This window comes from Lycorma delicatula, chromosome 4 (genome assembly GCF_047948215.1).
Source record: "Lycorma delicatula isolate Av1 chromosome 4, ASM4794821v1, whole genome shotgun sequence".
NCBI lineage: Eukaryota > Metazoa > Arthropoda > Insecta > Hemiptera > Fulgoridae > Lycorma > Lycorma delicatula.
The window spans coordinates 203,039,579-203,066,901 of NC_134458.1; the positions used below are offsets into that span (position 1 = coordinate 203,039,579).

At 31.7% G+C, this 27,323-nt stretch overlaps 1 protein-coding gene across 10 annotated transcripts in view; it reads right to left on the reverse strand.

The window, feature by feature from the left end:
• The window catches only part of LOC142324224 (uncharacterized), a 229,709-nt gene that overhangs the window by 149,635 nt on the left and 52,751 nt on the right, over positions 1 to 27,323 (reverse strand). For 2 of the 10 annotated variants that reach the window (XM_075365050.1, XM_075365049.1), the window contains exon 1: positions 13,960 to 14,428. The exons of 7 other annotated variants lie outside the window; for them this stretch is intronic. In XM_075365050.1, coding sequence (XP_075221165.1) covers positions 13,960 to 14,020 — 61 coding nt within the window. In that variant the 5' untranslated portion in view covers positions 14,021 to 14,428. Of the gene's footprint in view, positions 1 to 13,959; positions 14,429 to 27,323 lie in introns of those variants that run through there. One more of the 10 variants, XM_075365048.1, reaches the window with a different exon arrangement.

Genomic DNA, 27,323 nt, shown 5'->3' on the forward strand with positions numbered 1-27,323 from the left:
GTAAATGTTTCAAGTTGATATTTTGAAACTGTAAAAACTTAAAATATGAAATTATCTTTAGGTATTACTACGAAATAACTTGAAACTGTAAAAAAGATTAAAAACGTTTTCCTCAATTAACTACTGGTTTTTCTTATTTAAATTTAAAAAAATATTTCAAGCCGATAAACTGAAACATAAAAAGTTATGACGACTTACTAAACTTTAATTTTTAGCACCCTATCTCTGCGATTTAATATCAATCCCTCTAGAACAGAAGCTACCATACCAACAGTTTAACGATTCCTGACATCTAAAACCAAGCAGAAGTCCACACAAAAATATAATTTATAACCAAGATTCTAGTATCTATGAAATCAGGAGATCTCAAAAAATCGAAAAATGCTAAAATATGACGTGGGGACTTGGCCATCGATTTGATTTTACATCGGCTAATTTAAAATATTCTGTAACCAAACTGTTTTTCCGCCAAAAATTATAAATCAATCCAAGAATAGGTACTGCATTCCTTAAGTAGATATTCACCGGATATTTCTGTTGTTTGGTGTGGACTGCCAACGAACAAATTTAATGACTATAAAAACATCCAAATGGGGGAAAAGATACAAAGCAGGTAAAGTCGGACCTCCTAACCCCTTTTAGTACAGCAGTACCAACAACCTGTACAAAATCCATTTTATTTCCGGCTTCATTTAATTTTTCTAACCTTACGACCTTTGCAAGATCCGGACAGCTGTAAGTACTGTTAATTCAAGGTTACAGTTCTACATAACGTTACATCAGTTTATATTTCAAAATTATTTGAATTTTGCCCGTCCAATTTTGACAAAATTTGATTTTTGTCCTTTTAAATTTTGTGCATCATCTACCAAGAAATAATCTGCACGATATTAATAGATTTAAATATATATATATATAAACATGATTATTAATCAGTTTCATAATATTAAAATACTTAAATACTAATTTCTAATATTTAATCGTTTAATACCGTATTTACAATTTTATTACTTTTAAGAATAGGTAATAAATTTTAAGTAAATTAAAATACAGGGGCGTCAGTTACAGACTGAAACAAACTGTGCAACAGTCTGTGTAGCTATATTAACAAACAACAATTTGACCTGACCTTGTTTTAGAGTTCTGAATTTAAAAGTACAAAACTTAACAACAAACTTCAACAAAGAGACAGATTTGTAATACAATTTAACGTGTATAAAAAAAGCAATATTAAAATAAAAGATTAAAAAAATAACAAAAGGCAATAAATCTTTAAAAATAGCAATTGTAAATAATAGTAATAGTATTAAAAAAACAATAACCAACAACAACTTTACTAACAGATGGAAATAATTCTTTGGATACCTACCTATTTTATTGAACTGTATACATTTATATAAACAATACACAAGTTACAAAAACTATACGTTAATACAGACTTAACAAATCATTATGGGATTAAAACATAATCCGGTACAGATTATTTATAGTTTAACAATAGAAAAATGGGATACTATGACTATTTCTCTAAATAATAGAGTTAATTCACTTAAATTCTAACAAAATAAATAAAAATTAAATGAAACTCAAGAACTTCAGCAGGAATAACGTACGTTAACCGAAAAATGACGTAACACAAGAATGTAACACTGTAGTAATTCTAGAAAACAACTATTTAACCGAAATATAAAAAATAACGTCTGAAAAAATAGTGAAATATGAAAATTTCATTTCATTTGGCTTGATATTAATCTTTTTACTTTACAAGTGGTGGGAGTTTGTAGTCAAGTTAATAGCTGTCACAAACGGCCAAACTATATTATTTCAGCTATATTACACATTATATTCAACACGAGTAAGAATTTTCAAATTAAAACTGCAATAAAAAAATATAAATTACAATAAACATATTTTAAAATTACTCTCAGTTCTGTTTCAATTCATAAAAAATAGATCTGGATTTTAAAAAATTCAGTCTAGAAAAAAATCAACAATTTTAAAATTATAAAACTGAAATTTTATTTGTATCATGCTGAAAGTAGGTTTTTGGGGACGATCTCAAAGTTCTACAATCTTAGAATCACCAAAAAGTATCAATTAAATAAAAATTGTAGTTTCGGAAAGGTCGGCAACTCCATTGCGTATTACTCTTGGCAGTCTCAATATACTCGTATAAATGTATGTGTACATTCCAAACGCTATTCTTTTAAACTAATTTTGGCATGTGGACTACTAATAAATATGTATATTACAGCTACACACAGATATACTAATAACCGATTTAACTACCGAGTCAACTGGATCAACCCAAAGATCTAGTTCCATCGGGTCTCCCAACTAAACACCCTTAACAGCTACTTTTTCTTTCCCCAATCGCGTGACGTGCCTCGCCCAGCGCAATCTACGACTTAACAATATCCCGAATCGAACATAATCTATGCTGCTCACAGTTGTAGCGATTTTTCACTGCTCAGTATGTTTGTCAAATACAGGCGCAAGTACTTTTCAAAGAATTTAATTCTCAAAAATTCTAAACCTGCTTTCCTTCACTAACCTCAACGATCACGTCTCACATCCGTTCACAACCGAAAAAATGATTGTTTCATACATCCTCATTTTAACCCGCTTTGATAGTTTCAATAACTCAAACGGGGAATAAAATCACGCGTTACCGGAATGTAATATTTTCTGAATTCCCTTATCGATTTCATTACGGTTCGTAAGATATTTAATTCAACTCTTTCGAAAAATCGACCGATCAAGCAATATTCATTATTTGCGCTCTTATCGTCAATATGTGCTAAACTTTCTTTTCACTCATACTTCAAAAAAGTTTTCCCCATACTTATAATGATTTTGGTATTTTTTAAACTTTTTCTAAATCATTCAAATCGTCTGTATAACACAAAACATGGAAGTTTCCGTTTAAAAATAAACATTCCGTCATCGGTTCTATTTTTCTGATAATATATTCTAAATTAAACAAAAGAGGAAACCGTTTCCCTGCTTTAGCTCATTACAAATCTCAAAATCATCTACCTTGATTCTCCATACAAACTCTACCCTTAGAACTAGCCGTACAAACTTGAATCACCCTAACGTTTTGCGAATACGAAATAGAATTATATCTCATACAGCTTATCTACTCGCTTCAAAATACGCAAACAAATGAAACTGATGTTATTCTATTCCCTAAACAATTTTCTGTCAATCAATACAATTTTATTTTATTCCTGCAATTTGTTTTAAAAAAGTAAACAAAAAGAATTAAAGTAATTTTACCTTCTAGATTAAAAGTAAATGTGTTAAATAAAGCAATCTTCGGCAAATTTAGTCGCTTTTAGAAGAATAATTTCTTGAGCTACCGCTCTCTTTACAAATAATAACTATTTTAATCAGGAATTTATTTTTTTAATTAAAAAATAACTTTTATGTTCGTCTAAATAAATAAATAATTTAAACAATAGTGTATAATAATTAAAAACATTGACTGTTACGAAGTGAATAGATTGGTAATTTGAAAATGAAAGAACGATTAAACTTTCTTTTTTCTTTAGTGTCAATATACATAATTCACTGTTACTTTTGACTTGCTGGTGTCATGATCTCTATAAAACAACCCGTGAACTACTGTATAAGGGGCTAATACTACATACGATACTTATAAAAAGAAAAAAAATACAACTTTTTCCAACTTTTTAATACTCTCAATATAATGGATTTGTCTAACTCTGCAAAATTAGCGGTTGTCTCAGCTTTGGCTGAGACAAACTCAAACACCTCATTCACCTCAAATGGTGAGGCCAAAACCTCACCATTTGAGATGGATCTTCATCCAGCGAGCTATTTCTTCAGGTTTAAGAAGAAGTAATCGCAGGGAGCCAAATTCGGCGAATACGGTGTAAGTAGAAGCGCATAAGAGTTTCGCAGAAAGAAACCGAAACGTATGTACAGACGCATAATAAAAAAAAGAGCACTTCCATTTCTTTCACTTTATGCTCTTTTTTTTTGAAAAAAAAAGAGTGAAAGAGCACTTCCATTTTGGCCAGTTATGGACATTCAGCCTGAATAACACCCTTCAATGGTTTCAGTAGTGAACTGTAATGCTCCCCAGGCCTTTTTCCAGGTAGTCTATAAACAAACGATGAGAATTCCAAAAAAGCAACCGTAACCATGACTTTTCCTGTTAATGGAAACGTTTTCGTTTTCTCTGGCGCACTTTCACTTACTCTAACCCAATGTTTGGTTTCTGGCGTGTAATGATGAATCCATATTTCATATACTCTTTAAAAAACATTGAAGAAATCGAAGGAATCACGTTTAAATAAATTTAGCACCCTTGAGAAGCGACCAGCCACATGCGTTTATGGTCGACTGTTAAACGCGACACCCATAGAACGGAAAGCTTTTATATATTCAAAATAACGGGCAAAATGTAGTGGATACAGTCCATCATTATGTTTACAATGTCAGGAAGCTCGCGTACCTTCAGTTTGCGATCATTCAATACGATATTGTGGATTTTATGATGATTTCGCCGATCGTAGTGCTTTTTGGGTGTCCCGAGCGTTCATCATCTGGAATGGATGTATGAACACTTTTAAATTCAGTAGCTAATTTTTTTTACCGTCAAAAACGAAAGGGAAGTGGAATTTATCTCTTTTTTCACCACCATCGAGATTAAACCTTTTAAAACAAAGTACAATATAACAGCTAGAACTTCAATTTTATCCATTTTTCCTTAAATTTAAAAATTCTTCTGCTTTACTCGATCGCCACCAAACAAGCAACTAAACATAAGCAACTGAAACTTCGCAGCACGATATCTTAAGGATCATACTTGATAAAAATCATTATTATTTGGTCACACTTGCATCATCTCTGTGTCAGGGTGAGAACTTTCCCGAACGACACTCGTATGTAGTTTGATAATTTTGTCATCCATAATATTTTTAGAATAATGCGATATCTCATAATTCAAACGACGATTCTAATCATACTATATTTTCGTCTCCAAGGTTCTTCATCGTAAAGAAAGGTTGAAAAAACATAATTTTATTTTTAAAAAATTTCCGAAAGTGCATCTTTCTCCAATTAAATCTAAAGTAATATGGCCGAACAATGGACCAATCAATTAACTCATTACAGTAAAGTTCTATTGTATTTTCCTACATACTGCATAACATTGCATTTAATTTTTTTTCTTTTAAATATAAATTCATCATTTCATAATAATGATATATTTATCTTAAAAATAATAAGTTTGACTGAAAAGAAAAAAAAATTAAATAGTCGATAACTTGACAACCTTAAGTTACTAACGGGTTTTCTTGGATTTGGATACCCATGTTATAGAACTATTTAAGTTTTTGCGTTTAACTTCTTCGATAAACCTACACCGCCAATTAATTTAAAACAACTGACATTTTACATAATCGACCCGAGTCTAATCAAAACAAACTTATGAAATGCGATTGGGAAAAGTAGTATATCAACTTTAAAAAAAAAAACTAATATATTTAATGTACTATATCATATTCTTCTGAAAGAATAACTATGAAATAAAAAGTAATCGAACGTCAAAGAATAAACACAAGATAAATCTAAAAAAAGATTAAGTATGGCTTATTCGTAGGAATTTAAATTAATAAACAGTTTATTAAGGTAAAAACATCTCTTTGAATTTATAATACAGACAGAGATAAATATAATGTAAAGAACGTACTTGTACATACATCTTATATAAACTGCGAAAAATAATTTTTATTTGCGTATGTGTGGGTGAGCTGTACCGTCAACACCCACAAAATTTTAAACGCACACGCAAAAAATTTACATCAACAAATACTTATTTTAAAAACGTATACAATAGTTTTTAAATGAAGATGTTATAAATGCTGTAATACTACTCAGAATAGACAAGATATATAAAAAATTTCGTGGATAAAAGTTAACCTAAAAGAGAGAAAGGTTTTACAGGATATTTTTATTATAGTCAGTATTATTTCATAATAATTTACATATTTGTACATAAATCAAGGAAAAGAGTCTTTTTTATCCGAATAATAGAATACAAACGAAGAGAACAATACTATCAATCCGTACAAAGAAACATACTAAGTAGGTTACAAAAGATCAGAATAATACAATAGTTGTCCGATTTTAAACCAGATGGCAAAAGTTTTAATCGTATACAGATTAGGTAAAATTTGAAGCCCATTCCACGATATCAAATCCCGTTCGCTTCACTAATACAAGTAAGTTAAAAGAAATCAAGATAGACATTATTCAATTCCCCCCCCCCACCCCATGTACTACAAATGTTCATATTTTGGTATAAAGGATAATAAATTCGTTCATTATATGTCTTGGCGTGTATATACTTCTTAAATCGATTATTATTAGTGTAGTACTAGTTCAATCTTACGAACACATTTTTTCTCGGGTTCTAAATTATAGTACACGTTTTCCTAAATATCAACTAGAGTACATCATTATTAAATGTACACAAAAGTTTCACAGACAAGAAAAGTATAGCCTTCCATGGTAGGTCCACCCACCGCAAAAATGCTTACATTCAACCCATGGTGACAGTGATGTTTGGAAGAGAATGTACCCGTAACTCAATTCCCAAATAATGCAGTTAAAATTTCCACAAGCCACACAAAACGTTTCAAGAAACGGGGATGGTTTCCTTAAGGAACCCTGACCTTGTTCTCAGGTGACTCTTTAGTATTTCTCTATTGTAACATATAACTATAGATTACGTATATAAACTCATCAACACAAAAACGTTTATCAGTAATTACACTAATAGACAAAAAAAAAAAAAAAATTTTCATGTTTCTCTAAGTGTGATACTATTTCTTGAATTGCTTTTTTGCGTACATTACAGATGTGTAAATACAATTTTTCTATCACCCTTAGTTTTCAATAAATGACGCTTCAAAAAGAATTGAGGAAAAATATAGTTAAAATCTGTAAAATTTATAATTTTGCGTGGCCATACTTGTGTTAATAATGATTTCGCTGATACTTTTCTTTTATAAATAGCCTAAGGCACATCCCGAATTAATGCCCAACAGTAATCGGCTAATATGTTAGCATTCCATTTCCCTTTATAGCGGCTTCTCATCACCGAAATATCTTTGTAGAAACGTTCACCGTGTTCGTCACTTACGTCTCCGAGGTTGTCCGGGAAAAAATCCACATGTGAGTGGAGGAAATGTATTTTCAAAGACATATTACATCCCATAGCACTGTATGAAGTAAGAAGTTGATTAACAATATCGTGTTAATTATCGGATTTTTGTTTGCCGGGAAACCTTTTGCAAAGTCTTTAAATGAAGCCCAAGCTGGACTTTCTACTTTATTTAACATCGAGTTAAATACATCATTTTTTATCAATTTTCTTATCTGAGGACCAACAAATATTCCTTCTTGAATTTTTCTTTCACTTACATTCGGAAATTTCTGCCTGATGTACAAAAATCCGGGACTATCATTCTTCATTACTTTTACAAAAGTTTTCATTAGTCCTAGCCTGATACGAAGAGTGGTAAAAATATTTTTTTCGGTTCAACTAAGGGCTCATGAATAATATTTTTCCCACTTGGAGTTAAGTTGTCTCGTTTCTTCCACTCTTTGGCAATACAATGTTTATCCCTAACTCGGCTGTCCCATTCGCAAAGAAAACACATGTACTTAGTATAGCCTAACTGCATGCCTAACAAAATAGCTATAACTTTCAAATCACCTCATATGTTCCAGCTATGTTTTTTATAATTTATTTTTTCACGAACGTCTTTCATCACATCCTATGTCTCTTTCAAATTAATACCATAAGCGATTGGTATCAAACGATATTTGTTACCGTTGTGTAGTAGAACCACTTTTAAATTGTACTTGGATGAATCTATGAAAAGGCGCCGGTCCTCAGGTTTACGAACTTGTCCTAAGTGCAATATAAGCTCATCAATATTTGTGCAATAAACCAAATTATTTTCATCAATAAAGTAGTGAGAAAATTCTTTTTGTCGTCTTCAAAAGCCCGAAAGTTTTGTATTTTTTTAAAAGTAAATTCCAACCTTACAGTCTTGATCCTAACAGTTCAGCTTGATTTTCAGATAAATTTAAATCCCTAACCCAGTTATTTAATTCACCTTATGATATAAGGTGTAGCTTATTGGAAGATAATTCAAAATAAAAATCATTGTTGTCTTCCTCAGTACTGCCTGATTCTTCGTCGCTGCTTTCGAAACATACATTCACAGGTGGCTCCGGAACTGAAATAATTTCACTGTAAGGTAAAGGTCTGACTGCAGATTGCAATGAAGGCTATTTTACATTTTATGTTTTTATGTTTAGATTTTTTAGAAATTCCAGGCATACTTGTTAAACAAACGTAATAATCGGTTACATGATCCTTTGGTTCACGCCAAACCATAGGTACACCAAACGGCAAAGCCTTCCATGTACCTTTCAGCCATCCTCTTAAATATACAGAACAATTAGTGCATACTATATGAGGAGCCCACATCTTATCTTGATCACCAATTTTACACTGAAAGTACAAATGATATGCTTTTTTAATGTAATGTTTTTTTTTTCTATTTGATCTTATGGTAAACTCGCCACATACATAACAAAAGCATACACATCATTTACACAATTTCGAGGCTTTATGACACTGCACTGTTAAACTTAAGACAGCAATAAAACTGAAAAAAATTAATTCATTCCTAAATCCAATGCTTAATACAAACAACAGAGCTGTGTTTTAGCTACATGTTTTGATCTGCACTATGATTAATCTTGTGTATGAAGGCTCACTCTTCAGTATTAGATATGATGCCATAATATGAAATAATATGTGACTGTGATATGATTTAATTCTTTGTCTAGTATTTATTTATAGCTTACAAATTATGTTAACAAAGTTAAACAACAAAAAATGAGCTAACAAAATACTAGCTTAAAATGCTAACTATACGTAGAAAATGAAAAAAATCCTTAAATTAAAATTAAAAGATTTTTCAAAAATGGTGAGTGATAGAAAGATTCTGAGTTCATATTTTCAGCATAAAAAAAAGATTGAAATCATGTATCGCATGTTAGGAAACAAAAAAATATGTTTATCAGTGTTATCTGTCCCCGTCTTGGAAAAATGTATTCTGATCAACTTAGGAATTGTGGGTACTAGGAGAAACCCATTCGGAACGGAACGCAAGAATGGCGGGAGTTTCAATATTTCTCCCTATAGATCGCAGAGCCTGGACAATGTCCCTTGCTGCTGTATCTTTCTATTATCGGGCGGATTTCATAGGTTATTTAGTGGCGGTTATAAATTTTAAGTTTTATTTATGGAAGGATTTGGTAATTTGCCAAATCCTATCCTTATGGACCATCGTGAAATTTATTTAATGGTTCTGACCGTGAGAGACTAAGCTTTTGAGCCTAGTAATCCCGGCGTGATTCCCCTTCAGTACATCCGCTGAAGTCCTTTGGGTACCAGCACCTATGGGCTAGCAGGAGTGCGCCTACCGGAGCCCTAGTTATTTGGAGGAAGAAATGCGTCCCGTTCTCCGGAGGGAGTCGCATACGCTGACTAAATGAAATTGTGGTCTCTTCGTGGGACGGTGTGGGGTGTTGTCTAGCTTTTTATAGTTTTAACAAAATTTAATTGCGAAAACGGTCACTTTAGCGCGGTTTCCATTAATAGGTTACGCGTTATAGAGGCTCCTAAGCCTGGTTTGTCATTGACTCTCGTACCGCCTCTTCACGGTGGTTCGTTTAATACGGCATGAGGCCGTTTTCTTATACACCCTGTGGATACGGTCCTCTCGGCAGATGTTCCGGAGATGGCCGTGTTCGGACACGGCCGCTCTCCCGAACAGTCTTCGTACCTGCGCTACCTCCAACTCGGATACGGTGTGTAGTAGTCCCGCATCGTAGCGAAGAGTGACGCTTCCAACGAACCACGGTGGTCCAAATATCGTCCGCAACGCTATGTTTTGGACGGGTTCTAATTTCTTTGAAAGCCCTTCACTAACTGCACGGTTATCTCGTTTTGCATTCACTTTTTAGGTGGACGTCCCTTACCCACTATCCTTATACCCTAATTTCCTATAACAGATTTTGTCAAGATACCGACTAGATCCGTTCTCAAGATACGAAAACCTCTTTCGAGAATTGCACCTTTGGTATTTTTGTAATTATATGGGGGGATATATAAACCTGCCAGGAGTTTTCCCTATCCGATTTGTGTACAAAAAGCCCAACTTGGGGCTGAGGAGATTACAAGGTAATGGCGACCTCCTCTAGTCATCTTGAACACATTTCCTCTCTAACAACATGTATAAAGAAAGAAGAGTTAAGCAAAGTACAGCAGACAGAAATAATGTCAGTTTTTTCTCCTATTTAATCTCTAAACCATCCGTAAGTCAAGATAACAGATTAGAAACATTACTGAAGATCATCTAATTATCTTTAAACTTTAAATAATCGATTTTTTCCGGGGAAAACGCGATGAAGGCGAAATAAGAGAGAAAAGGAAAAACGATAAAAACTACTGACAAATTATGTCAAACATGGCGATCTGATTTCTATGCTAATTTCTCATTTTCAATAATACTTCCAAAACTCAAAAGTTAAAATAATAACAATAACAACTGTCAAAATATTTTTCACTGTTCAAAGTATAAAAAAAACAACATATCTTATTCGAAAACGTCATATCCGCTAAATTTTGAAAATTAATTAATACATCAATCAATTTATCAGATATTTACCATGGCTCATTCAGTTGCCATAATTAAACAACAGAAGAAAACTTTTTAAATCATATGTTCAATTACACTATTACATACAATAAATATATTACATTATCAAAACCACCAAATTTAGTTCAAAAAGTAATAAAGGTTTTACCAATTTTAGGAGAACTTTCGAAGAACCCTCTATCATCAGCGAAATATTATTAAAAAACACACTACAAATAATTTAAACCCGTCTACAATAAGACAATGGTAAAAAAGGGGAAATTGCTGGTATAGTTTTAATAATAATCCTATGATAACGGAATAATACTTCGAAAGTATTCGGAAAATAAAATAGTACATATACGAGTATATATATATATATTTTAGATTAGTACATATAATACTACGCAATTTACCCACTCATAATAATAATAAATCAATCCTTTAGAAGACGTAAAGGAAATTGTATATTTCAGAAACTCACACTTTTTTAACTAGGAATACTAGATAACGGAACATCTGCCTCATGGTAAAAAACCATGCAATAATGTTACTAATGACTACCGACAGGATCTTTCCAGACTACGCTTTTAAATATAAAATACGAAAATTAGTTCAAAAAATTATCGGTTTTAAGAATAATCAGACCATGATTTTGAAAATTTAAGTTTTTGAGTTGTCTTAAAAATGTTTAACAATTTTTTTTATAAATTTAGTATATAACGATGAATATATAAGCATTCTTTCTAGATTTGGTCTGCGAGTGATAAAATGTTTCCAAAAGAGCGATTTTTTTTATTTTTATTTATACTGACAGAAACTGCGCTCCTGAGATGACAGTTTTAGCCCCCCCCCCCCCAAATAAAGAACTTAATGATCATCGTTTCAATAGTTTACACGACAATGGATAGAATGTATAGAAAAAAGTTGATGAGCATCATGCCCGATAATCTAACTCATTCTAATCGATCGATTTCAATCATCAGATATATTTTACTAAAAAACAAACGGAGCTAGAAACATACGTATCACTAATATTAATTTTAATATATTTTATCGCTGAAGTTTTATCGTGAATCTCAATCTTCAAAGATCATTTAATATAAAATAATTAGAAAAATAAACTAACAATTTGTGCATATATTTCTATCACCTCATTAAGTACGTCTATCACACTTAATAGAAACATCAAAACCACTTTAAAATGTATACACAACACAGCAATTAGGTCCAGATATTTATATGAATGACATAGACTGTTCGTGGATAGAAAACATAAATGAAAACATTAAATTATTTTATAGTAAACTAATAAAACGACAACATAAAGTAACCAGATTTTAAAAGTGTATGACGAAATATTTTATAGGGAAATAAACGTTACGATTATTATAATTTATAATTCAAACTAAAATTCGAATAAATCAAATTTTAAACGACAATAAAACATAAATTTTCGTTTATAATTATTAAACTTTCAATTAAATAAATATTTAGTGATTTATAATCGATTAATTAAAAGAAACCTAAAACCTTCAAAAGAACAATAGTATTAATTTTATAATAATCTTAATCGGTAATAAAATCTCTTTTTTCGTCTTTAAGACTACTCATAACAAAGATTCATTGCAAGCGAGTGTACTATAAACTAATATAGAATGAATAACAAAAATAAGAGTTGTAATTCCTCGACAAAAAATAAATATACGAAGTTTATAATTATAATAAATTTAAAAATGACACGATTTAATTCTTTAGCGCTAAAATAAAATAAACTTAAAACTAATTTCAAAAAACGCATTAAAAATAAAAAAAAACAAAGTAATATAATTCTCTAAAATATAATTTTCTTTAAATTTCGACTTTTTGAAAGCGACAAAGTAAAAAAAAAAACAGCTGTCAATAATTTACTAAATTTTAATCTGGTGCCAATTTCAAAAATTTTTAATTTAAATATACCTGAATAAATTTAAAGAATTTTTTAAATCGATTATTTATTTAAAAAGTCTATTTTATATTAACCTTTATTTCTATTTAAAATGCGAGTAGGCTTTCAGAAAAAGCTGTCACTCGTGACCTTTTATAATCTTATGTGTTTATTTTAAAGGAAAATTAAATTTCTGCACTTACAGAATTAAATACTTTTTGGTTATCGGTAAAAGTTACGTAAAATAATTTTTTTTCAAAATCCATATAATTTCTTTATAAGTTTAAAACGCTTCACAATATCGTCAGTCGTTTTATAAATATCAAACGGAAGAAACTTTTATCGATACGATTTTGAGTGTTTACAACAAAAATTCATTAAATCTATAATTCTGAAAAATCTGATACAAATGATACTCTCCAAATACGAATTAAGCTCTGTAAAATACTCAAGATTACATTTGTATCGTTAAATTAACTATTTCGAAAAAATTCTATTTAGCGATCACAAGATTACAAATTACTCTTCTTATGTGTATTTTTTAGCTGATCATCTCAAAGTATTAAATATATTTTTTCCGAGTTAATAAAAACAATATCCATATTGCCGTAGTAATACCGATACTATTGCCAAAATAGGGTGTCCCGTAAGTTTCCATACGTAGAAAAATAAACATCTTTTTTATGAAAATAATTTTTAATTATATAACATTTAATACATAACGTACCGTTTATTATACTATCATTACGTAAACATATTTTATTTCATTTTAATATTTAAAAAAAAAATTCGTTTTATAAATATTTTATTTAAAATAAATTTTGTATAAATAATATTTTGAAAAAAAGTGCTATACAAATGACACTCATCAAATATAGATACACATTAAGCTTTGCAAGATTACTTCTATACAGTTAAAAACTTTTTTTTTTTAATTAAATATTTTGAAAGAAGTTTTATTTTTTGATTCTAAGATAACAAAAAAAAAATGTTACGTTAATACTAACATTACTCTGAAGATGCTTACTAGCGATCGAAAAGTAGATCAAATAAATAATAAATTAATTTAATATAAATTTCAAATTTGTTAAATCGTGGGGAAAAATGAAAAGTGTTAAATTAGAATCCATTTTAAAACTAAAATTTAATAAAATTTGTGTAATATTATTAAGTGACAATAAAATAACTAAAAGAAGTAATTTAAAAAGTAACGTTTTTATTTAATAAAAAAAGATAATGTTATGGAAATAAAATGTAATAATAATGTATTACCTGTTTTTCTAACATAAAACGACGTCATTGGTGTAGATGTAACAATTTTTGATGCAGGCATTTTTTATAATTTATTTTTTTTTTTTAGAAATAATTTATACACCAATATTTCCAATAAAAAATAGTATACCTAAAAATAATAATAAATAATTAAATGAATAATAAAAATATCAAAATAATAACTTAGTTGATATAAAAATACGATAATAAAACGTATTATTTCTCAAGTTATAGAATGATCAATGTACGTATATAGTTGAAGTATCACGAAGACTGGTAATACCACCTTAGTCGGTTAAGAGTCCGTTCCGTTCTTCACCGACAGAATAAGACAGGCCGTCTCAATGCTGCTGTTTCCAGTACAAAGTTTCATGACACACTACGAGGAAGGCGCAGAAGCAGGCAGGTCTTGAATACCACCTACTAGCTCGCTATTCTCTATTCACTCGCTCACTCGTTTGCACATTTACCACCGATCGACTAACTTCAACTGTTATTATTAAAGGCCCACTCTCGTAAAATAATCGGTTCGATCACAACTTAACTAAATCTATAATTAGAAATTTTGTGGATGTTTAAAATTATATATTTGAAATCTATTCGAACAAGCTGTCATAAGAACTTTTAACGTTTAAAACGGTGAAATACAAATGGATAAAAAAAGACAATTACGTATTTCTTTAAACAAATGATAAATAAAATAATTTCGTAAGTAATAAAAATGAATACTAAATAACCTACATTCTTTTTTGTATCGAAGTAGTATATATAACACGTTATTTCAGTACAGAAAGGAGTACATGAATATACTTCGCTTACCCTATTTTTCCCAGAGCCTTTCTTACAACAGTAATGCACGAAAAAGCACCTGAAATATACGATTATCGGTCAGAGCCGCTTTCTGACAGTAATAATGTTCCAATTATTTTGATAAAAAACATAATTTCCAATTATTTCGACTGCAGTATGTAGACTAAATATACAATCGAATTGATATTTAAAAAATAATAACGTAGAAACAACACCTAGCCAAGTTAAGATTAAGTGAATGGAAGCTGCTAATAGTCGGCGCTCTTCCCAAAAGCTTCAATTTTGAAACGAAAATTTTATTTAAAAACATCATTACGCATACGTCATTTCTCCTAATAGCAAGAAATTTTAATGAAAAATTACAAAGAAATGAAAAAAACGCGTTTAATTATAACTACGTCACAAACGCAAAATATAAAATGACAAAAATTCGAATTAACTGATGGTCATTATTATTATTAGTATTATTTTTAAAATCTCATACATTTTCTCGGACTAAAACTATAATTTATTTTAAAAATAATAACTTTTTACGGTGTCGTAAAACGTAATTAAAAACATTTCAAGCGACACTATTTTCAGGATAATTAAACAAAACTAATTTGTTTAATATCTATTGCGTTAAAAATTAGAAAATTATTTCCATTCAAATACCGCCTCTTTAGTGAAAAAGAAAAAAAATTAAAAGAGCTCCTCGATTTTGATCAGGATGAGTTGTCTTAGCTTCAAAACCTTCATGAGGATTAACGTTTGAAAACGGTTAAATCTGATTACTACCCGTTTAAAGACAAAGAACTCAAAGTCGATACATCGGCACAGCCAAAATTTTACATTTTTAAATTTTTTTTCTTCAAAGAACTTTTAAAATTATTTCAACAAATTTTTTTTTATAAGTTAAAAAGCACAAATCGGTAAACAATTTTAAAAATCGGTACTGTTCGTCGTATAGCTTAATATCTCCCCGACCGAATATCAATCTATATCTCTTTAAATGTAATAACATCGATCCTTCCTGATTCACAAACTACATTAAATTTCACGATTACAGATTAATCTGTGCATAAAATATAAATCGAAATGTAAAAAAAGTTTTTAACCAAAACTTTTAGTATTTTGGAATCGTGCAGAGCGGGTGCGGGTGAACACTTTGTACGGTTTAGGTGAATTCTTACACACATCACAAACTTCTGGAGATAGATAACGGGTTTCCTAACTACAGTCCGAGTGTCTAAAAAGTCCAACCCTTTTCAAGAAATAGCATCCCGTCGATAACCGACCACGCCTCAGTCGATTAAAAAACAAAAAAAAAATCAATCCCTATAGCTATATAGAAATATATTTTTTTTAAACGATCTTGTATGTTAAAAAAATTAGGATGAAGATCCTAATTTTTTAAACGATCTTGTATGTTAAAAAAATTAGGATGAAGATCCTAATTTTCCAGTCCGTCGGATAGGACTGATTTTTTTTATTCTGTTGGGAATGATCACAGAAGGTCCAAAAACCTTACATATGAACTCGAGTTTCCTCGGAAATATCCAATTTCTTCCTTAACCGAGGAACTTTCCGACGTTATTACTCGCAGGAAAATCACTTTGAAGGTCTATCGATGCATATTTGCGGGTCATTCCGAGCAGAATAAAAAAAAACATCAGCCCAATTCTACCCGAAAGATTGCCTCGAGGTTCTCCAAGCAGTAAGCATCCGTTCCCTTCCAGATTTCCTTGGGAAACCGGGATATATTTACTCGGTTCAGTAGCCCCTCGTTACAAGATAGATTACTAACTTTAATTCTTAATATTACCTACGTTATAAAAAAACGTATAATTACAACGAAAAATGAAAAGACAAATTATACGCTCTGAAACATTAATTTAAAAAAATCATAAAACTGTTGCTCTTTATCCGATAGTATGAGGTTAGAGATTGATTACAATCAATATAGTCGATAGGTAACCGAATATTGATAAATTATACTCGTCCCTTTTCACATTTATAATTTTGATGACGACTTTCGTTTTAATAACAATAGAATACCTTCTATGTTCATCAGAAACTATACAATCGAATTGAATTATTACAAAACCGATGACTGACATCGGTTACAGCTGTCATTTAAAACAGAAAACGACAGAAACATACGAAAAAAATACATTTACAAAAATAATAAAACCTATTTCAAAAAAGGTACTTACAATTTTTGAAGAAAATTAATAGAGTTTAGGGAAGTACACGGGGTTGTAGTTAGGTTAAGTATAACTTGTTTATACGCGACTGGACAAAGTTTTCGCTACCGGACAAAATTGCGGCCGTTCAAAGGTGGTGAAGATCGGTTTTTCAATTCTGTAGGCCGAGGTAAACTTCCTAGGCGAAAAAGTTCTCAATAAATGTTGGGGGCATTTGCAGTACCTAAATTTAAGCCGTTAAACGTTAAATTTCGTTAATTAGTTACTAAAAAAAACCGAAAACCCGTTAAAAATGGCCGTTTTTTTTGCAAAGCAATATTTATTTCAAAAATAACTTTTTTATTATTATAATATTATTTTAATAATACTAATCGATTATTCATTAAATTATAATATTTGAAGTCGATGTCAAATTAATAAAATACAGCTTAATAAATCTTAATTTCACCCTGACTACAAAAAATCAAAATTTAATAATGTCATCTTTACATTTTAGTAATATTTTTTGAATAGTTTTACTTTTTTGTACTTTACTTTATATTTTTATTTAAAATATTACATCCCGTTAAAATAAAGGCCGCACGTATTAAAAAAAAGTTGTCCAAGAGTAGGTTACCCACCTCTGCTCGTAACACATTTTTATCTCAAATAATTCATACAGTTTTTAAATATTAATTACGAGTACTTATGCAATATTTATAGTAGGACTCCCAAAATGATGAAAATCTTCAGTAAAACATTTGACTTCCTCAATCACAATACGTTTTTACTTTAGAAATTATGCAGTTTTAAAAGCATAACTGAGAAAATAATCTAAGTTCTTAGTAAAATATTCTGGATCACAATTAATTCCCTTGTCCGAATGACATTTCTATCATCAAAATTACACTGCATTTAGAGTATAACTGCTAAAAAGGTTATATTTAAGGATACAGACTGGAAATTACCCGGTCTAACAATTTTCAACTTTTTTTCACGCAAAAGTTTTGCGTGACTTTTGTTTTTACCTAAACGATTTCAACCGTATCTCAACTGTTTGTCAACCGTTTAAACAAATGAGGAGCTATTGTCAAAAGGCTTAACATTTTATCTAATAAAACATAATTCGAGATCTGGTTGCGGTTAAAATCCTAATAACAAAGAAATCCTTCCCGACAACAGAGAATTCCAGTGATGGACGACGGTAGACTTTCCTCGGGAAAGCTAGAGCCTATTATGAAACGGTATCTTCAGTATCTTGCAGAAAATTAATTTATATTCGCATACATTTAAGCCGGTAAACGTAAAATTCTTGATTACTAATAAGGTGTACCCGTTTTTGGGAAAAGGTACCAAACTATCCCGAAGGATTACGGGCGGATGGTTATCTACTTCCCGATAGGACCTTGAGTCACCCTTCTGAATGGTTTTTCCTTGTTTTGCTTTTCCGTCTTACCTATCTATTTTATAACCTTCTAAATCCAGACTAAAAATGGTTGTTTTATAGCATTTCGAAACAACGGTTAATCAGCAACTATTTTTTCCCTTAGCGTCTACTGTTGATCGTTTAACGATTGAAATGACCATCTAGATTTAGATTTTAAATAAATTTTTACACAGTTTTTAGAGCCTACTGTTGTTTTTCAATTTACCGATAAGGAATTTTTGGATTTACGCTAGTCTTAAGTCGCTTGTGACCAGGATTTTGAATCTACTGAAAAAAAAATTCTGCATATGGATGTATGTACTTAATACGATCGGATCAGTTAAACATAAAAAAAAATCTTAAATCGATTAAAAGTAGTAAAAAAATTAATTGTAGATAAGTGAAGGTATGTGGATAAATATACAAAGATTACAAATTGAAAATAAATATTCTATCAAAGACATACTTCTTTTTTTACAGTTAAATGTATCTAAACAGAAATCAAAAACAATAATAGGAACAACGAATATAATTTTTATTTATTCATTTACATAATATAATAATTAAGTTCTACATGAACTGGGACACGCTGTTAACACAAAAAATAAGACTAAACATCACTATGAAGTCTGTTCCTCTTTTGTGGGAATGTATTATACACATTTGTGGGACCCAGGATTTCAGCAAGCAGCAAATAACTTGGCGGGTGACTTTGCCGTGTTACTGTATCGTCAAAGAAAATCGTAGAAAAAACTTTGCATTATTAAAATAATTAATCTTTTTTCTATATAAAATAACACTTCGATGTTGGTTTCTGTTTTCTTTTAATTAGCTTTTTTTCATTTTTATTGGCAGTTAGATATACGAGTATATATATATAACCTAGAGTAAATATTATTTGTGAATAACTAATAAAGATTTACGTGTTTATTTACATTATTATATTTATTGATATTTCTGAAATTAAACCGACTAATTAAAGTATTTTCATAAATTATTAAATACTGGATAAGCCTATGCAGTAAGAAAGAAAAATTCGTTTTTTTACTGCTCGCAGCAGAATGTTTGTTACCTTTCATATACGTGTAATATTTGATCGATTAATCTGACGTGTTGCGCGTGTCTGTTTTATGTACAAAATGGTTTCAAATTTTACGTTAATCTCTAGTCTCCATAATTTTATAACGGTTTCAAATAGTTACGGTCGAATTCGCGTTACATTAACGATTCCAACGATAAACATTTTTCATAAAACTCCCGTCAGATCTCGAAATCCGCTTTCTTCAAAAAACGTATTAAAATAGTTTAGTTGAACTAGGGCTCGGGGCGGAGATAAATAACATGTTGGAATATCTTATTTTCATCCCTGTAAATGTTATTTTTCAAAAAATATCCTAAAAAACCGTGTTTTTTTCTACGCCAATAAAGATAAACCGAACTGATCAAAACACAAGTGTATTTTTTTACATTTCACGCAGAAAACATTGATGATTTTAATGGTGTAATTAAATGTTTTCTAGGATTTTTTTTTGACACGGGCCCACGGCAAAGTCACCCGTAAAGTAATATGGCGCTTAGTGCGGTAAAACTAAATTATTGTTATAATAATTATTATAACAATATATATATTATAATTATATATATTATTATACATATATTATTGTAATATGAAAACTAAATTATTGTTTCATTATTATAATTACATAGAATTAGTTTAGACTGGAGTTCTATTAAATTATGTAAATAACTGATCGTTTTTAACTTACAACTTTTTTATAGAAAATAAAATAAAACTTTTATTTTATTCACAAAAACATAATTTTAGTAAGAGTGGAAAGCTTTACAACTCTAAGTTTTCAAATAGAATAAAAAAAACGTATTTGAATTTTAAGTAAAATTTTAAAAGAAGTTTTTTCAAAATTTTGTTTTGAGGTTCAGACCAATTTTCCTGTTCAACGTCTTAAATATAAAAAAATATTAATTTAATTTTTAATTAGCTAGTTAAGTATTTAATTTACCGGGCAGATCGTCTAATGGAGTTTCAAGTCTATATCTGGACCTACTCTCCCCAACGAATAGACAGTCAATACAATGCATTGTTTTACAGTAAAAAGCGGTAAATTAATCTGTCGCTTTATATTTTATGTGTAAGATTTTTGTAGCTGAGATAAATGCAAAGAGTGATTAATCAGAGTGCTTATCTTGAGACTAATGATGTTCACTACGCACCCTGGTGAACAGAATGAAAATGTTTCTTACACAGATGAATATAAATTGGATTACGGCGGGCCAAAGATCCAAATATGCAACCTTACATTTAACTCAATGAAGCTAACCACTTCATACCTCACTTTCAGGAGTAATCCTCACGGGATGTTTGTTATTCTTAAAGACGGTTATGTCATCACCAATAGTTAATATGACTCGTGTCAGGATGCCTAGAACCATCGGCTATAGGATCTAACATTTTTTTTCTTGTCTTCAGTCATTTGACTGGTTTGATGCAGCTCTCCAAGATTTCCTATCTAGTGCTAGTCGTTTCATTTCCGTATAGCCCCTACATCCTACATCCCTAACAATTTGTTTTACATATTCCAAACGTTGCCTGCCTGCACAATTTTTCCTTCTACCTCTCCCTCCAATATTAAAGCGACTATTCCAGGATGCCTTACTATGTGGCCTATAAGTATGTCTCTTCTTTTAACTATATTTTTCCAAATGCTTCTTTCTTCATCGATTTGCCGCAACACCTCTTCAATTGTCACTTTATCCACCCATGTGATTTTTAACATTCTCCTATAGCACCGCATTTCAAAAGCTTCTAATCTTTTCTTCTCAGGTACTCCGATCGTCCAAGATTCACTTCCATATAAAGCGACGCTACAAACATATACTTTCAAAAATCTTTTCCTGACATTTAAATTAATTTTTGATGTAAACAATTTATATTTTTTACTGAAAGCTCGTTTCGCTTGTGCTATTCGGCATTTTATATGGCTCCTGCTTCGTCCATCTTTAATAATTTTACTTCCCAAATAACAAAATTCTTCTACCTCCATAATCTTTTCTCCTCCTACTTTCACATTCAGTGGTCCATCTTCGTTATTTCTACTACATTTCATTAAATTCGTTTAGTTCTTGTTTGTTTTCATGCGGTAGTTCTTGCGTAGGACTTCATCCATGCCGTTCACTGTACCTTTCTAAATCCTTTTTACTCTCAGCTAGAATTACTATATCATCAGCAAATCGTAGCATCTTTATCTTTTCATCTTATACTGTTACTCCGGATCTAAATTGTTATTTAACATCATTAACTACTAGTTCTATGTAAAGATTAAAAAGTAACGGCGATAGGGAACATCCTTGTCGGACTCCCTTTCTTATTACGGCTTCTTTCTTATGTTCATCAATTGTTACTGTTGCTGTTTGGTTCCTGTAAATGTTAGCAATTGTTCTTCTATCTCTGTATTTGAAACCTAATTTTTTTAAATGCTGAACATTTTATTCCATTCTAGGTTATCGAATGCCTTTTCTAGGATTATAAATGACAAGTATGTTGGTTTGTTTTTCTTTAATATTCCTTCTACTATTAATCTGAGCGCTAAAATCGCTTCCCTTGTTCCTATACCTTTCCAGAAACCAAATTGGTCTTCTCCTAACACTTCTTCCACTCTCTTCTCAATTCTTCTGTACAGAATTCTAGTTAAGATTTTTTATGCGTGGCTAGTTAAGCTGATTGTTATGTATTTTTCACATTTATCTGCTCCCGCTTTCTTCAGTATCGTGATTATAACACTATTTTTGAAGTCTGACGGAACTTCCCCTTTTTCATAAATATTACACACCAGTTTGTATAATCTATCAATCGCTTCCTCGCCTGCACTGCGCAGTAATTCTAGAGATATTCCGTCTATTCCAGGAGCCTTTCTGCCATTCAAATCTTTTAATGCTATCTTAAATTCAGATCTCAGTATTGTTTCTCCCTTTCATCCTTCTCAACTTCCTCTATAACACCATTTTCTAATTCATTTCCCACGTATAACTCTCCTATATATTCCACCCACCTATCGACTTTCTTTAATCCATTATTCTTTTGCTATGTACTCAAAAATTTTCCTTAACTTTCCTGTATGCTCCGTCTATTTTACCAATGTTCATTTCTCTTTCCACTTCTGAACACTTTTCTTTAATCCACTCTTCTTTCGCTAGTTTGCACTTCCTGTTTATAGTATTTCTTAATTGTTGATAGTTCCTTTTACTTTCTTCATCACTAGCATTCTTATATTTTCTACGTTTATCCATCAGCTGCAATATATCGTCTGAAATGTAAGGTTTTCTACCAGTTCTCTTTGTTCCGCCTATGTTCGCTTCTGCTGATTTATGAATTTCCTTTTTAACAATCTCCCGTTCTTCTTGTACATTTTCTACCTTATTTTTTTTTGCTCAGACCTCTTGCGATATCCTCCTCAAAAATCTTCTTTACCTCCTCTTCCTCAAGTTTCTTTAAATTCCACCGATTCATCTGACACCTTTTCTTCAGGTTTTTAAACCCCAATCTAAATTTCATTATCGCTAAATTATGGTCGCTATCAATGTCTGCTCCAGGATAAGTTTTGCAGTCGACGAGTTGATTTCTAAATCTTTGCTTTACCATGACCATGATATAATCTATCTGATACTCAGATAGTACAGACAGACAGTACAGATAGTACAGACAGTATCGCCTGGCTTTTTCCATGTGTATATTATTCTATAATAATTTTTAAACTGGGTGTTGGCAATTACTAAATTATACTTCGTGCAAAACTCTATAAGTCGGTCCCCTCTTTCATTCCATTTGTCCAATCCGTGTTCACCCACTATATTTCCTTCCTTGCCTTTTCCAATGTTTGCATTCCAATCACCAACTATTATTAAATTTTCATTTCCTTTTATGTGTTTAACTGCTTCGTCAATTTCTTCGTATACACTCTCTACCACATCATCATCATGGGCGCTTGTAGGCATATAGACGTTAACAATCATTGTCGGTTAAATAGGTTTTGATTTTATCCTTATTACAATCATTCAATCGCTATGCATTTTGAAATACTCTACTCTCTTCCATCTTCTTGTTCATTACGAAACCTACTCCTGCCTGCTTATTATTTGAAGCTGAATTAATTACTCTAAAATCATCTGACCAGAAGTCATTTCCTTTTCCCTCCGAACCTCGCTAATTCCTATCACATCAACATTTATCCTATCCATTTCCCTCTTTAAATTTTCTAATCTACCAATTTTTTTTAGACTTCTAACATTCCTCGCTCCGACTCGTAGAATGCTATTTTTTTAATTTTCTGGTGGCCCCTTCCTTAGTAGTCCCCACCCGGAGATCCGAACGGGGAACTAGTTTACCTCCAGAATATTTTACCAAGGAAGGCGCCTCCATCATTGCTATATGAAAATGCAGAGAGCTACATTTTCTTGGAAAAAAAGCAGCTGTAGTTTTCCATTGCTTTCAGCTGCGCAGTACTCGGAAGATTGAGTGATGTTGACATGGCTGTTTATATCCTCCTGACCTACGCCCTTAACAACTACTGAAAGAGCTGCTGCCCTCTTTCAGAAATCATTCCTTAGCCTGGCTCCCAACAGATATCTCTCTCCGATATGGTTGCACCTTCGGTCCAGCTACTCTGTATCACTGAGCACTCAAGCCCCCTCACCAACGGCAAGGTCTCATGATTCATAGAGAAAATTCATAGGAGGAGGTATTATTTCATTAATGTAATCTAACATAGACATTTAAATCTAAGATTTGCAGTATAACCGATGATTTTAATGTAAAAAGGTTGTTAAAAAAATTAAAAGATTAATTAATAACAAAATGAAAAACAAATATCAAATTTATTAAGGAAGGGCTACTACCAGTAATGAAAATACAAAAAAAAAGAACGATGATGTTAATTAAAGTGCGTAAATTAACTAACGATCAAATACTACCGTAACCCACCAGGTTGGTCTAGTGGTGAACGCGTCTTCGCAAATCAGCTGATTTCGAAGTCGAGAGTTCTAAGGTTCAAATCCTAGAAAAGGCAGTTACTTTTATAAGGATTTGAATACTGGATCGTGGATACCGGTGTTCTTAGATGGTTGAATTTAAATTAACCACACAGCTCAGAAATTGTTAACTTGAGACTGTAAAACACTACACTACACTTCACTTCACAACACAACACTTCACTACACTTCATTTACACTCATACATATCATCCTCACTCATCCCCTGAAGTAATCCTGACGGTGGTTCTGGAGGCTAAACAAAAAAAAATAAAAAAATGTACTACCATGCATATAAAAAGCGAAAGGGAAAACCAAAGGTAACATCAAGTAAGAAATATAGCCGGGGTGTTGCCACAGCAATGAGTCATCAAATAAACAATAAATACCACCACTTTAAATATAAAAATTAATTCTATTTAAGCTACAGCGCCTATAATAATAATATAAATAAATAAAAATACGCAAATTATTATTCAAATTTAATTCAAAATAAGAATAATAGTTAATAAATTCATATACTTGTCTTAAATAATAATGCGTAACTATGAACGTATAATTTTTTCCTTTTTTTCTTCTTAAACAATTAAGTTTATTGTTTAATAATAATATATAAATACATACACAGTCATGTATTCAATTATGTGGGTTGTATGCTTAACATTCATTCAATTCAGTAAAACATGACTAAAAAAGAAATAATAGTTTTATAATGAAATTTAAAATTTTATGATATTCCTAAATTAAACACTTTTAATTGTTTTTAAAGCATAAGGTATTTGAAAAAATATATATTCTACGCTAATCAAATTAGAAATAAAATATTTACAAACGTAAATATGGACGCGAAAGTACATAAACTACTGGAATATGATCTCGGTAATCCAGACTTGCATCGACCCGACGTCCACTTATCCGAGTAGCCTTTTACTTTTTTTTTGAAAAATGATTTAATTTGTTCTAAAAATAAAAATCGTTTTACATAAAAAAAAAAATTAAATTGAAGTTCTTTTTTTTGTAATAGACCTCGTGTAACGTACATTATTCTTAGAATTGCATACGTCTAACTTTATTACGCCGTTTATATAAAAATAAAACAGCAGAAAGTTGTTACTACATGCAGTAGTTATATGCCAAAATTACAATCACTGTTAGAGACAAACACAAGCACAAGGAAAAACCATACGAATTGTAAAATAATAATAGATTTCGTTGAAATTACAAAATTTCATCATCGAACAATTAAAGATGTAACGCAATCTATAAACGTACCTGGGGAACTAAGGTTTATAAGTGAACGTAAAGTGTAAAAAAATTCACACAAATAATGATTAAATTAATGATTTAAAATTAAAGAAATTAATTCAACAATAACAAGAAATCAACAATAATTAATAAGAAATCAACAATAACAATTTATGGTTAGATTGTGTAGATGAATCACTTTACAGGTTACGTTAAATGAGAAAAGTTTCAATTAAAGTTCAAAAGGAGAGCCAGAAGATGAATTTATTATGTTAAGAGGCGAAAAAAATAACGATTCTTCAGAGGCGTTCATTTAATTATCTTTATTTAATCATCTCCATTTCATGGGGATTCAGAGTGTTTTGGCGCACTATTTGTTCGAGCACCCGCCTCATCGCGGCGAAAAGAGTGGCAATGACTCCTGGTCGCAAGTCCCTCTTACGAGGAAAGGGGCATTTACCCTTAGTCCTGCTCGCCCTATTTTAGAGCGGGGGCCGTAATCTGTAACTGTGTGTTGATCTTTGATTTCACGCATTTGATGCAGTAGCGGCGAAGAAGTGCAGAGTGACAGGAGAATACAGAAGGTCTCCAGCTGCCCGTGGCTTGCTGCGGGTAGTCGTCACGCTTGTGGGCTTCTGACCAATATGTTTAAATAGAAGGAATACAGTGAGCATTTTGTTCATATACTGTTAAGTCAGGGGATCTCCGACCATGACCGACTTTAGGGAGATAGGTAAAATGTCTAGCCGGAGGAGAAACCGAAGCTTTTTTTCAACCTCCTCGAACACTGGTTCTGACAATGATGATTCAGAAGAGGATATAGGGGTGACCACCGGGAAGGGTATGTATCTCCGAGATAACCGAACCTCCCATTCGGGAAAGCCCAGATACCCCTCAATGTAGGAGCTGCCCTTCCCGGCCCTATCCTGATGTTCCGGACATATATTCCATATGGCCTTCACAGCGCGCCCTCCCGCTCATACCTTGAGGGTCTCCCCTGACATCATCGTAAATACACAGACATGCCCATTCTTGTGGGTGAGCATGCCCAGGCATCCTAGTCATGGGAGCTGCCTCCCTGTCCCTAGACGCCACCATAATTCGTAACCCCCTTTTTTTAAGGGGTTCCCTGTTCAAATTTTTCCTTCAAAATCTCACCAACCATATTTGCTACTTCCATCCGCATATCTTCATTCGTCAACATGCTATTGATTACAGTCTCTGGTGTTGTTGTTGTATACCTGTCTCTTATATCATCCCACTTATGGCATCTAAACACAGTGTGTTCAACACTATCAGTCTCTTGGCAATCCCTGTAAACAGCAGATCTTCGGAGCTTAAACCGATGTAAGTACTCACCGAAATCACCATGTCCTGATAAGAACTGAGTGAGACTGTAACTAATCTCGCCATGGCGCCGTCCCACCCAGCATCCTATATCTGGGATAAGTCTCCTCGTCCAACCGCCTTTTAAAGACGCTGCCCACCTTTCCTGCCAGTCGTTCATTATTTTCGCCCTCGCCTCTATTTTAGGTGTCCCCTTGAATCTCAAAACCCTCTCTTCCGCCAACAGATCGATAGGCGGTGAGCCGGCAATGACACACAGAGCATCATAGGAGACTGTCCTATATGCGCATGATACACGCAGGAGCAGTCTCCTATGTAACGATGCCATCTTC